General features: G+C 38.3%; 1 protein-coding gene across 1 annotated transcript in view; it reads right to left on the reverse strand.

Annotated features, from left to right (window-relative positions):
- ARFGEF1 (ARF guanine nucleotide exchange factor 1) overlaps window positions 1–14,040 on the reverse strand; it is a 131,472-nt gene that overhangs the window by 46,526 nt on the left and 70,906 nt on the right. Inside the window, exons 10-14 of the mRNA XM_068983519.1 lie at window positions 12,241–12,475; window positions 6,178–6,277; window positions 5,933–6,072; window positions 5,715–5,823; window positions 4,622–4,823 (exon numbers count right to left, since the gene is read on the reverse strand). Of these exons, the coding sequence (XP_068839620.1) occupies window positions 4,622–4,823; window positions 5,715–5,823; window positions 5,933–6,072; window positions 6,178–6,277; window positions 12,241–12,475 (786 nt within the window). The remainder of the gene's footprint in view (window positions 1–4,621; window positions 4,824–5,714; window positions 5,824–5,932; window positions 6,073–6,177; window positions 6,278–12,240; window positions 12,476–14,040) is intronic.

Consider the following 14,040-nt stretch of genomic DNA (forward strand, 5'->3'; position numbering starts at 1 on the left):
GAGATCAAATGGCCAACATCCGCTGGATCATGGGAAAAGCAAGAGAGTTCCAGAAAAACATCTATTTCTGCTTTATTGACTATGCCAAAGCCTTTGACTGTGTGGATCACAATAAACTGTGGAAAATTCTGACAGACATGTGAATACCAGACCACCTAACCTACCTCTTGAGAAATCTGTATGCAGGTCAGGAAGCAACAGTTAGAACTGGACATGGAACAACAGACTGGTTCCAAATAGGAAAAGGAGTACATCAAGGTTGTATATTGTCACCCTGTTTATTTAACTTATATGCAGAATACATCATGAGAAACACTGGACTGGAAGAAGCACAAGCTGGAATCAAGATTGCTGGGAGAGATATCAATAACCTCAGATATGCAGATGACACCACCCTTACGGCAGAAAGTGAAGAGGAACTAAAAAGCCTCTTGATGAAAGTGAAAGAGGAGAGTGAAAAAGTTGTCTTGAAGTTCAACATTCAGAAAACGAAGATCATGGCATCCAGGCCCATCACTTCATGGGAATGGATGGGGAAACAGTGGAAACAGTGTCAAACTTTATTTTTGGGGGCTCCAGAATCACTGCAGATGGTGACTGCAGCCATGAAATTAAAAGTCACTTACTTCTTGGAAGAAAAGTTATGACCAACCTAGATAGCATATTCAAAAGCAGAGACATTACTTTGCTGACTAAGGTCCGTCTAGTCAAGGCTATGGTTTTTCCTATGGTCATGTATGGATGTGAGAGTTGGACTGAGAAGAAGGCTGAGTGCCAAAGAATTGATACTTTTAAACTGTGGTGTTGGAGAAGACTCTTGAGAGTCCCTTGGACTGCAAGGAGATCCAACCAGTCCATTCTGAAGGAGATCAACCCTGGGATTTCTTTGGTGGGAATGATGCTAAAGCTGACGCTCCAGTACTTTGGCCACCTCATGAGAAGAGTTGACTCACTGGAAAAGACTCTGATGCTGGGAGGGATTGGGGGCAGGAGGAGAAGGGGACGACTGAGGATGAGATGGCTGGATGGCATCACGGATTCGATGGACTTGAGTCTGAGTGAACTCCGGGAGATGGTGATGGACAGGGAGGCCTGGCGTGCTGCAGTTCATGGGGTCACAAAGAGTCGGACACGACTGAGCGACTGAACTGAACTGAACTGTAATCTGGATCCAACTCAATGCTCTCATGTCACCTCCTGCTGTGCTTAACCACAGTCCTCAAACATCCTCCTGTCCCTCTGCCAGTGCCATTCTGTCTGAAATGTCCTCCCCTGCTTGTCCTCCCAACACGCCCCTATCAATTCCTAATTAAACTGCTGTCACATACATAAATCAAAATCAAGGATTCTTCCCAGAGATAAACACAACCTCTGCTCTCGAGAAGCTCTCACTCTGAGGGAAAAAAATTTAATTGTAATAGTAAAAATTATTTTAAAATTTTTATAAATTAAGAAAACATGTAACAGTGAAAATGCAACAAATAACATATTATTGAGAAGACAGCATAGCAGAGGAGGTGACTGGCTAAGAGAGATGACTGTGATCGAGTTCCTGGGAAGGCAACTGTGGGGCTGAGCTTTGATGAATGCTTACAACTCTTACGAACAGTCAGAAAAATCATGCTAGAGAGGAAGAGGTCATACAGACACACAAAAGCATAAAACAGCATGATATTAAATAGCTTTGCATTGTTGGAAAAATCAGGTGAGATGAAGAAGTACCTCAGAGACCAGCAGATTTAAATCATGAGGGTATTATGTGCTATTAGAAAAAGCTGTGGCTTTATCCTCTGTAAGAGGGAGAGAGGAGGAAAACAGAAGCAGATTTCATTCAAAGAAAGATGACTCCAGCTAAGTGTAAGAAAACATGAGAGAATAAATAAGACCAACGAAAGGCAAGCCAACTAAAAGTTTACTACTCAAGGCACGAAATGGTGATGGCGTGACTTGAGAAAACAACTGTGGGGAGATAAAGACAATAAACTGCGGAAATATTCTGGAAGTAGAATCAACTGGATTTAGTGAAAAATCAGATCAACTGAGGAAATCTAAGGTAACTCCTGCGATTCTAGCTCATAACTTACTAACATGCTGGGGTTACTACTCTGAATGGGAAACAATAGGGTTTTGTGTTCGTCATTTGCTTTGGGTTGTACCGGGGAGTTGATTATGGGGACTGATAAATATGGTTATGGACATCCCAAGTGTGAGAAGTTATGCAGTGTTCAGGGGAGAGATGTCCAATGGGCAATTAGAGAAGAGTCTGGAGTTCAGCAGAATTTCTATGTGAAAAATAACACTTGAGGGTTGTGAGATGTTAGCACACAGTAGTTGAAGTCATGAGGGACAGACACTGGAAATGTTAAGACATGTGGTCTGGATGAAGAGCCCATACCAAGACTGAGATGGCATGGTCAGCAGGCAGGAGGGACCAGACAGAGTGGTGTCATGAAAGGAAGAGCTGAGGAAGAGTACCTTGCGAGCACACTGTGCTCACTGAAGTGTGAAGCAGAACACAAGCACAGTGGCTAGGAGGAGGACTGGAGGCAGGGGACATGTCCACTCAAGGGCCCAGTGAGTGCTCCCTCACTCCTGAGTATTAATACTTCAAAATGAATTTTCCTACCTTGGCATAACTCTGTACACATTCCACTATGGACATCACTCAGTACTAGTAGAAAATATATTTTGCCCATACTTGGACTGTAATATCGAATATAAGGATAACCTCAGATGTGCAGATGACACCACCCTTATGGCAGAAAGTGAAGAAGAACTAAAAAGCCTCTTGATGAAAGTCAAAGAGGAGAGTGAAAAAGTTGGCTTAAAGCTCAACATTCAGAAAACGAAGATCATGGCATCTGGTCCCATCACTTCATGGCAAATAAGATGGGGAAACTGGCTGACTTTATTCTTTGGGGCTCCAAAATCACTGCAGATGGTAACTGCAGCCATATAATTAAAAGACACTTACTCCTTGAAAGGACAGTTATGACCAATGTGGACACCATAATAAAAAGCAGAGACATTACTTTGCCAACAAAGGTCTGTCTAGTCAAGGCTATGGTTTTTCCAGTAGTCATGTATGGATAGAGCTGGACCATAAAGAAAGCTGAGCACTAAAGAATTGATGCTTTTGAACTGTGGTGTTGGAGAAGACTCTTGAGTCCCTTCAACTCCAAGGAGATCCAACCAGCCCATTCTAAAGGAGATCAGTCCTGGGTGTTCATTGGAAGGACTGATGTTGAAAGTGCAACTCCAATACTTGGTGGCCACCTGATGCGAAGAGCTGACTCATTTGAAAAGACCCTGATGCTGGGAAAGATTGAGGGCAGGAGAATGGGATGACAGAGGATGAGATGGTTGGATGGCATCACCGACTCAATGGACATGAGTTTGAGTAGGCTTCAGGAGTTGGGTGATGGACAGGGAGGCCTGGCGTGCTGCTGTCCATGGGGTTGCAAAGAGTCGGACACAACTGAGCCACTGAACTGAACTGAACCGTCATGGTTCTTGGTAAACGGTCCCAAGTACGAAACGTGTTTGCTGAGTCACTTACAAAATTTCGATATGAGCATCTGTTTGCACATACTAGACCCTGTGACCCCAGAAACAAGGACTGTTTCACTCATCAGGTTTCCCAGCACTTTGCATAATGTCTGCAACAGATGGGACTTCAATAAATACTGACTGAACAGTTAGAATAAATGAAGTATTGATGGCTGTTTCTGAGGCTACTTTTGAGATTTTATAGTTTTATGACAATGAGTATGTGTACATTTTATCAACTTTTTTTCTTTTACATTAACAGTGAAAAGGGACCCCTGAACATTTAGCAAAAGCTGCTGCTTAAGATTCAGGAAGAAATGCTTTACAGTGGAAGCAGCAAGTCAAGTAAACATACAAGGGAATTTAACAGTTTAGATTCATGGATTGAGATTCATGGAGAAAGGCCAGCAAGTTCAGTTTTCCTTAGAGAATCTCTTTGAAAGAAGAGATGGGTGATAAGAGGAAGGGAAGTAGTATGGGCCTATTTAGACCCAAAACAGCCCAGGAGCTGATAGCACACAGCTTAGCAGGAAAACTGACTTCACAAGAGCAAGGTCTGGTACAGTATTCAAATCTGAAAAGGAGGTGATCACCTTATCAACATATAAAAATGCAAGCAGTAACAATAAATCACTAATAAGAGTAACACATCTGTAACTGAAGTGAGGAAAATATGAAACCTATAAAGGAGCAACACTGGCAGGAAACATTCTATATTTGAAATTTTTTGAGTTCTCACCTGCTTAGGGAATACAATCGGGGATTCTTTAACTGAGCTAAATGAACAAAGCAAAACTGCTCGGGTGATGTTCAACAGCACGTAAAACATGGTACAAAATTAACGTGCATCACAAGGGTCTGTCTGGGCTAGACTCCAACAAACAAGGGGCATGGACTAAGGAGTCACTGGAAGTCTTGGGTCTGGGAGAACTGTGCCTCATTTTATTTACTGAAGGGTGGGAATAAGAAGGGACTAAATATAATCTAGAGATGTAAAGAAACCCAGGACAAGGTGGCACAGAACTGGCAGAGGAATATTCAGTAACATTTCTCCTTAAAATCGTACACTCACAAGTCTATCCCTTGTTCTATTATTTCTTTTTGTTGCTTGAGGACTTCGAACTGCTCCGGATTATCAGTGCCAGACATCTGTGTGCTGTAGCTGCCTATTCCTGATGATGATGTTGACTCCAGGGAATTTAAACTTCCATATCTGTTTATTGTCTCTGGGTGTTTTATTTCACTCGTCTCTTGCTCTGAGGGTTTTTCCTGACCTGTAAGTAGAAAAACTGCCTCAATAAATTACTCTGTCAAAGGAAAAAGATTTCTCAAATAAGGCAAGATACTTTCATGTTGCTTAATATTATTTAATACAAATAACGTATTAAGTCCTGTAACAGATCATACACACTGACACTACAATACACTGCAATTAGTACGTGTACAATTTGCACTATCAGTTCTTTTCACAACTACAGTGCTGAGTATTCACTGGGTTTCTGCTCTCTGCTCAAGGAACAGTTTTGGAATAGTTTCCCCTCAAAGCACTCCTGACTAAGATAACACCAAGATGATTCTGCAGCTATGAGTTTTGTTCTGAGTAAGGATAAACGTCAAACACAAATGAACAAGTCAATCTTCTTAAAGTATTTCCGGTTTTTGTTTCTTCTAAAATTATCCTCTAACAAAACTGCTTCCCTGGTGGCTCAGAGGTTAAAACATCTGCCTCTAATGCGGGAGACCTGGGTTCAATCCCTGGGTCAGGAAGATCCTCTGGAGAAGGAAAATGGCAACCCACTCCTGTATTCTTGCCTGGAGAATCCCATGGATGGAGGAGCCTGGTGGGCTACAGTCCATGGGGTCGCAAAGAGTCAGACACGACTGAACGACTTAACTTTCAACTTTCAACTAACTTCAACAAAACTGCATAAATGTGATTCACTTTAATATGATATTCAAAATACCTTTGGAAGATTTAGAAAGAAAAAAGACTGGATAACTAAGTTGGGAAATTCATAATTTTAAGTTTTGTTATTTAACTCACAGAGAACTCTGCTTCATCAGCTAAATGGGAAATGTGTCATGAAACTGTTTCAGTGGCATCTGCAACCATCCTCCACAGTATTACTTAAATGACGAAAAAGAAGGTTCAAATGTCAGCTTACCAAGGGTTGTCTGTGAGTTGGGATTCACATACTGATCCTTGCTCCATTCAACCATGCACTTCAAAATTGACACTAAGCATTCTAAGCCTTTTTTCCTTAGGCTCAGTTCCTACAAAAGAATTCATAAAAGCAATTAAAACAACAACAAATCTTTTAAAGAAAACAAACAGCTCTTCCTTGGCAAAGTTCCAGTTTGAAAATGTTTTTCAAGTTCTTACCTGAACATTACTCATACCAAGTTCTTGACTGCCTCGTCCTTGGGCAATTTTTGACAGATCATTTACTAGTCGTTCAAATATGTTTGCTGCATTTAAGTCACAATCATAGTTTACATATATATCCACTACACTCTGAGCATCTGTAACAGAGCAGTATGTTAATTTCAACAAAAGGCATCTAGAATATGGCCTTTTAAATATCTCACAGTAAGAAAGAGATAATAAAGAAGGGTAATTTCAAATACCTGCACAAATCCTTGTTAATGTCTGAATAACCATCCATTTGTGGTCAAATGAGCTGGTGGAGGTCTCCAAAATATATAGGAAAATTTCTTTAAAGAACACCTGGGATTAGGGAAAAACCTCTACTTAAAATATTGTTTATAATTCATATATGTGATCACTTTGTAAATGTCCCTTAGTTGTAAAGCAAAGATCAGGACCCAGGGTCCTGGGGTTCAACTCCTTTAGAGTTGTTTCTGAAGTGTCAGGACTTCAATAATGTGAGTTGGTCACTTCCACTGGCCTTTGCAATAAAAGAACTGTACTTCACATCACCGTATTTTGTTATCACAGTCACTACAAATGAAATCTGCAAAAACCTGGAGTTCTGGGAGATTACTTCTTAAATATATTTACAAAATTAATAAAACTCCTATTTCATTTTTTAATCCCCCATAGACCATAAACTATATTCTATTCATCAGTTACATTTTTTTCAGACATTATAGTACTGGGCCAGCCTGAGGGTTCCTAGATTTTAAAGTAACTAATGTTATAATCTACATAATAAAAAGGATCTAATTCTCATATACTGTTATATTTTTATAATTATTCACACAAGTGGAAATCTCTGTCTGAAAACTACAAAACTATTTCTAACTATTCTTTACATCAACTAATGTCCAGCACAAAGGGTTTAGTTAACCTAATTAATTTCAATTTAAGAGCTAAGAATTTTCAGACTCATATTTATTTTGGAAAAGTAACTGTAACTTAAGAGGGGATGAGTGATAAAGAAAAACTAGAAAACATAATAACTTTTATGGCACATGCTATTATGAATCCAAAAATTGATATTTATAATTTAGGACTACTAACATCTTCTCCTCCCAAAACAGGTGATGTACCCTTGTAATGAGCTTTTCTTTCACAAAATTTAACATATTTCTGACTTGCCCAATGTCAGTATTTCCTGTAAGACTGTAAGCTCTCAGAGGGTAGATATAAGTCATTCTTGCTAAGCATTGTGTCTACACTGCATGGCAAATACTGTAGGCCTTCAATGCATATTTGCAGCCACAGTTCCCAAATACTGCACCAAGGCACCCCAGAATGTTGCAGCAAACTCAAGAGGGATGCCACGAGAAATTCTGAGGGAAAATTCAGAGGGAAATAAAACAGTCCCTCTGAGTATCTGTGGATACCTCAAAATACTGTTCACAGATTCATCATCAATTAAATCACACTACATTCCTTTCAATGACATCATCATTTTCGCAAACCTGGGGTTTAGTGGTTGCTATGAGAAGAAGCAGGTAGTGCATGAAAATCAAAGGAAGAAATGAGGGTGGCAGTGTCCAATTTGATTTCAAGGTCTAAGAAGTTGTGCAGCGTTCTCTAGGCTGATACATTCCAGTAGTCAGTAACTGCTAACTGTTTAACAATGACATAAAACATTTTTTCTTTCAATTTATGTGTGCTTCCATTCCAACCCCGCCCCCAAAGGCAGACTTCAGTTCAGTTCAGTGGCTCAGTCATGTCTGACTCTTTGTGACCCCATGGACTGCAGCACGCCAGGCCTCCCTGTCCAGCACCAACTCCCGGAGTTTACTCAAATTCATGTCCATTGAGTCGGTGATGCCATCCAACCATCTCATCCACTGTCGTCCCCTTCTCCTCCTGCCTTCAATCTTTCCCAGCATCAGGGTCTTTTCAAATGAGTCAGTTCTTCCCAACAGGTGGCCAAAGTATTGGAGCTTCAGCTTCAGCATTAGTCCTTCCAATGAATATTCAGGACTGATCTCCTTTAGGATGGACTGGTTGGATCTCCTTGCAGTCCAAGGGACTCTCAAGAGTCTTCTCCAACACCACAGTTCAAAAGCATCAATTCTTTGGTGTTCAGCTTTCTTTATGGTCCAACTCTCACATCCATACATGACCACTGGAAAAACCATAGCCTTGACTAGACGGACCTTTGTTGGCAAAGTAATGTCTCTGCTTTTTAATGTGCTGTCTAGGTTGGTCATAACTTTTCTTCCAAGGAACAAGCGTCTTTTAATTTCCTGGCTGCAGTCATCATGTGCAGTGATTTTGGAGCCCAGAAAAATAAAGTCTGTCCCTGTTTCCCTATCTATTTGCCATGAAGTGGTGGGACCAGATGCCATGATCTTAGTTTTCTGAATGCTGAGTTTTAAGCCAACTTTTTAACTCACCTCTTTCAAATGAAAGTACTTCCCTTTCATCAAGGGGCTCTTTAGTTCTTCTTCGCTTTCTGCCATAAGGATGGTGTCATCTGCATATCTGAGGTTATTGATATTTCTCACAGCAATGTTGATTCCAGCTCGTGTTTCATCCAGCCCAGCGTTTCTCATGATGTACTCCGCATATAAGTTAAATAAGCAGGGTGACAATATACAGCCTTGACATACTCCGTTCCATTGTGGAACCAGTCTGTTGTTCCATTCCAGTTCCAACTGTTGCTTCCTGACCTGCATACAGATTTCTCAGGAGGAAAGTCAGGCGGTGTGGTATTCCCATCTCTTTCAGAATTTTCTACAGTGTACTGTGATCCACACAGTCAAAGACTTTGGCACAGTCAATAAAGCAGGTGTTTTTCTTGAACTCTTTTGTTCTTTTGATGATCCAACGGATGCTGGCAATTTGACCTCTGGTTCCTCTGCCTTTTCTAAATCCAGCTTGAACATCTGGAAGTTCACAGTTCACATATTGCTGCAGCCTGGCTTGGAGAATTTTGAGCATTACTTTACTAGCATGTGAGATGAGTGCAACTGTGCGGTGGTTCAAGCATTCTTTGGCACTGCCTTTCTTTGGGACTGGAATGAAAACTGACCTTTTCCAGTCCTCTGGCCACTGCTGAGTTTTCTAAATTTGCTAGCATACTGAGTGCAGCACTTTCACAGCATCATCTTTTAGGATTTGAAATAGCTCCCCTGGAATTCCATCACCTCCACTAGCTTTGTTTGTAGTGATGCTTCCTAAGGCCCACTTGACTTTGCATTCCAGGATGTCTGGCTCTAGGTTGGTGATCACACCATCGTGATTATCTGGGTTGTGAAGATCTTTTTTGTATAGTTCTCCTGTGTATTCTTACCAGCTCTTCTTAATATCTTCTGCTTCTGTTATGTACATACCATTTTGGTCCTTTATTGTGCTCATCTTTGCATGAAATGTTCCCTTGCTCTAATTTTCTTGAAGAGATCTCTAGTCTTTCCCATTCTGTTGTTTTCCTCTATTTCTTTACACTGATCACTGAGGAAGGCTTTCTTATCTCTCCTTGCTATTCTTGGGAACTCTGCATTCAAATGGGTATATCTTTCCTTTTCTCCTTTGCCTTTATCTTCTCTTCTTTTCACAGCTATCTGTAAGGCCTCCTCAGACAATCATTTTCCCTTTTTGCATTTCTTTTTCTTGGGGATGGTTTTGATCACTGCCTCCTGTACAATGTCAGGAACCTCAGTCCATAATTCTTCAGGCAGACTGTCAGATCTAATCACTTGAATCTATTTGTCACTTCCACTGTATAATCGTAAGGTATTTGATTTAGGTCATACCTCAATGGGCTAGTGGCTTTCTCTACTTTCTTCAATTTAATGCAGACTTCATTGTTCAGAAAAACTATTGTTTAGTTGTTTGGACCTAATTGTTTAAGAAATGGAACTGTTGGATATTTCGTCTGGAGTAAGTACACCACGGAAAGATGAGAAGCTCTAATGGTGCTGTGAATCAGTGTGAATCTCTCTCATTTCTGGGATAAATAAAAAACACAAATTTGGAGAAACAGGAGGAAAAAGTCTTTAGCTATTATCTATGGGTTATTGACGAAGAAGGCAATGGCGACCCACTCCACTACTCTTGCCTGGAAAATCCCATGGAGGGAGGAGGAGCCTGGTAGGCTGCAGTCCATGGGGTCACGAAGAGTTGGCCACAACTGACCGACTTCAGTTTCACTTTTCATTTTCATGCATTGAAGAAGGAAATGGCAACCCACTCCAGTGTTCTTGCCTGGAGAATCCCAGGGATGGGGGAGCCTGGTGGGCTGCCATCTATGGTGTCGCACAGAGTCGGACATGACTGAAGCAACTTAGCAGCAGCAGCACAGGTTACTGAATTGCACTAATAATCAAAAGACTATCAGAGTAATTTAAGACAGCATGTCAATCAACAGGGGGTCTAGAAAACAAATTCCATAGATTTACAGAGCACCTATCATGAAATAACATGTAAAATAACAGAAGTACTTTGTCTTCACATAATATATTGTCTTGAAAAAGTGTGTATAAACTGTACTTTCTGAAATAGATATGTAAGTTATTACCCAAGGAAAAATCATATTATAAAAACTCTGAAGTGAATATTCTCATAAAATAAATCTTCATGTAACAACCATCTCAATTCTGTTTTGCAAATTTAGGTTGTCTTATGTTGGCTTTTCTCCAATTGGAACACAGTTCATCCTGTACTTGAATATGTTCAGTACTCGCAAAAGCATATCTGTATTTATCTTGTTTTATCTTCATATTCTCCCCACAGAGGACAATCGAGAGTGAAATAAACCTGATCACTTAAAAACAACAACAGACTATTACTACAATAGTTTTAATGAGAAGCTACCATCTATGAACAGATAGGAAATTTCTGTAAGAATTTCCCTTTAAATTCATGCCTACACAAATTTTTTTATATCAAATTAACTTTATAGAAACAGTAATCACAACTTAAATGAGCTTTATGGTACCTGGTTCCATAAGAATTTATACTTCACACAGTCATCTAAATAGTATTTAAAGTAGTCATCTCAGAGTAGTAGTAATTGAATGCACAAAAGTCTTCCAAAATTCTCTAATGTCAATTTAAATGCCTCATCATCAAATGAAATACTTTTGGTGTGCTACAGAAGCAAAAGTTCCACAAGTTTTTATTTTAAAGTCTCTTATTTGTAGTTCCTGAAGATAATGAGAAAAAACTATCTAAAAGTAGTAACTTTCTAGTTTTGCCTTGTATTATTTTAATACATATACGGCAAACTTCAAAAACTTTGCAACAAAAATGTACCAGAAACTGCTTCCTGTCCAAAAATAGGACCCAAATTAAAAAATTTTTACTTTAAATACCAAAGCTTTATTCTGTCTCATTCCTATAATAATGTTCTACATGAATTTTGATACTACAGAACATTTACAATAAAGGAGATATCAAAACTCTGGGAAAATAATAATTTGTCCTTCCTGTGAGCTAATAAATTATTAGTTTGGAGTCAGGATTAAAAATTAAAATGTAACCTGCATACCATATCAAACAAAACATGAAGGTACAAGTTGCCTAGCAGAAAAGTGTTTCTAAAATATATCATGTCCCAATCAAAACAATATTTCCACAAAGGACAAATTGTAAAAAGAAACCCATTAAATAGGTAAAACATAAAGTACTGTTTTTATATACAGAATTATATGAAGGTGTGAAAAAAAGATCATGAATTGGTACACTTGCATAATACATGTCATGGTTGGAAACATTCCCTAGTTTCATTTTGCTAAGTCTCTGGAAATGTTTTAGAATGATGTAACTGTTATTCTAGTTTCAAAGATGTTGAGAGAAAACTTGAGGAATATAATAAGTACATTGGGGAAAAAATACAAAAGTTAAAATTTCAAATCTCCTAAATATAACCCCTAAAATATAATTCTTCGTGATCACCTCTTTAAAGTACTAAAAACTTAAATAGCTTAAAACCACGTAGACAAAGTATTTATTTAGAACTTCCTTTCAAGATAACCAAATTCACTATTACGTACCATACATACAATAGGAAAGTTATTGTGAGGACCAAATTAATTCAAGACAATTAAAATCATTCGTGGAACTACTATAAACTCCGTGAAGGCAGGAGCTATGTCTTAATTTGATTCGGCATTCTTAGTGCTTACTGAGTGCTTAGCATTTTGTAGGCAAATGTTAACACAACAGTACACAAATATTATTTCATGTTCTAAACTTCCCAGTGTGTTAAAATATGATTTAACATGAAACAAATGAAATATCCAACAATGCCCAAATGCAGAACATACCTCAATCTGCATCTTCAGATGTGTCTTGAAGTTTGACAACAAAGTAAGAAATATGGAAAGAGAAAGCTCAAAAACCTCTGGGACAGATGAAACTCCATTTTTTGAGAGTGCAACACACAGATACTGCTTTATAGCATTAATAAACATCTCATTTGTCCTGAAAATAGGTCCTGCATTCTGCAGAATGGATAGAAGTAACTGCAGTGAAAGAATCTTGGATCGTAACTCATGAGACCTAAAATGCAAAAAAGAAGGCACAGTATATGGACAAGTTTAGCATCATGGTGACAACAGGTTGTTCTTAAGATATTTCCTATACCACGTAATTTCATAAACCTTACATGGAAAGAGAGAAAACTCTACAGCATAAAAAAAGAAAAGTACACAGATAAGTTTAGCCACTAGTAATAGGTAGTTCCACTGGTGTTCTCTTCTACCACATAACTTCAAGAACTTTTTAAACGGGAAAACAACCATTCCATTCACACATATCTAACATCAGCTTACTGTTCCTTTGAACAAGAAAAGATTTATGCCTTGTTCTCTTCTTTCACAAATGTATTTCACTCTTTAGAAATCATTGTGAACTTCTCAGATGAAGGGCCAAATTTAGTATAAATAGGTTCCAAAGTACTTTTTTTCAAGTTATGCTACTCAAAAATCCTGAACAATAATAAAAAAACACTATTAGGGCATTAACAAAGCATTATTTAAAGCTTACTTTTTCAGTAACCATTTAAACTTAAAAAAAAAAATAGAGGCTTTTAGAATACTTGTACCTCTTAGTAGCTTACCCATTCACTCTATTAATAAATATTTTTATAATGAAAAGCTGAAAAATACATGTAAGTTTAAATTTAAAAATTTATTTTTCTGATCAATATCTAGAATTTTAATTATCAGGATTTCACAAATACAATTTTTCTCCCATTGAAACAGGTTTTTTAAGTCCAATAGACCAAGGAGATTGACTGATTCATCCTTGGCAACTTTGCAAATACAGGACACATTTAAATGCTCAGCAGATGGTCCTTATGTTTATTTATTCCAAATTGTACTCAGTCACATTTCCACCATATAGTAAACTTAATTGCTCTTGATTTCTACCTTAAAAATTTTATGGTTAAAGTGTCAAGTGACTCAAGGACCTAAAACTAACAGGGAATATTTAATCTTATGCAAATAGGAATCACAAAAAATACTGCCATCTTTGAAATGAAACTGGAACCAATAATATCACAGCTCAGTAATACATAGTCATGTTTCCAAGATGGCCTGCCTATGCCTCTCAATCTAAGAATCTGTATGTACAGCAAATATAGTATTACCAAAACCAAAACCAACCACTCTGCCAAAAAGTAGATAAATCAAGTTAGAAACAGTGAGAGCTAAGACTGAATAGCTACAGGAAAATACAGAGTGGGCCAGGTATTGATGCCGAGCTTTCCCAGACTTATCCACTACTGCTATTTCCTAGTCTAGTTCACATTTATCACCCTTTTCACTCAATTCCAACGGTAACTAAATCCTGTAGCTTACCATTCTCTAACACAGGAGTTTTAATGTTTTACCAGTTGTATTCCCAGCATCTAACAGAATGCCTTGTTAGTATGGATCAAAATAATCAATGGATTTTATTCATGTACTAAACATTAAGTATCTACTAAGTATAAGATATCTATCAATGAAGAAATGAGCAAATCACTGTCTTACAACACAAGTATACTTCTGACAGGCAAAAGAAGCTGGAAATTACAGGTTTGCAGTTTTTCATGGGGTAGTTTCAAATTATTAATATGA

Source organism: Capricornis sumatraensis, chromosome 11 (genome assembly GCF_032405125.1).
Source record: "Capricornis sumatraensis isolate serow.1 chromosome 11, serow.2, whole genome shotgun sequence".
Lineage (NCBI taxonomy): Eukaryota > Metazoa > Chordata > Mammalia > Artiodactyla > Bovidae > Capricornis > Capricornis sumatraensis.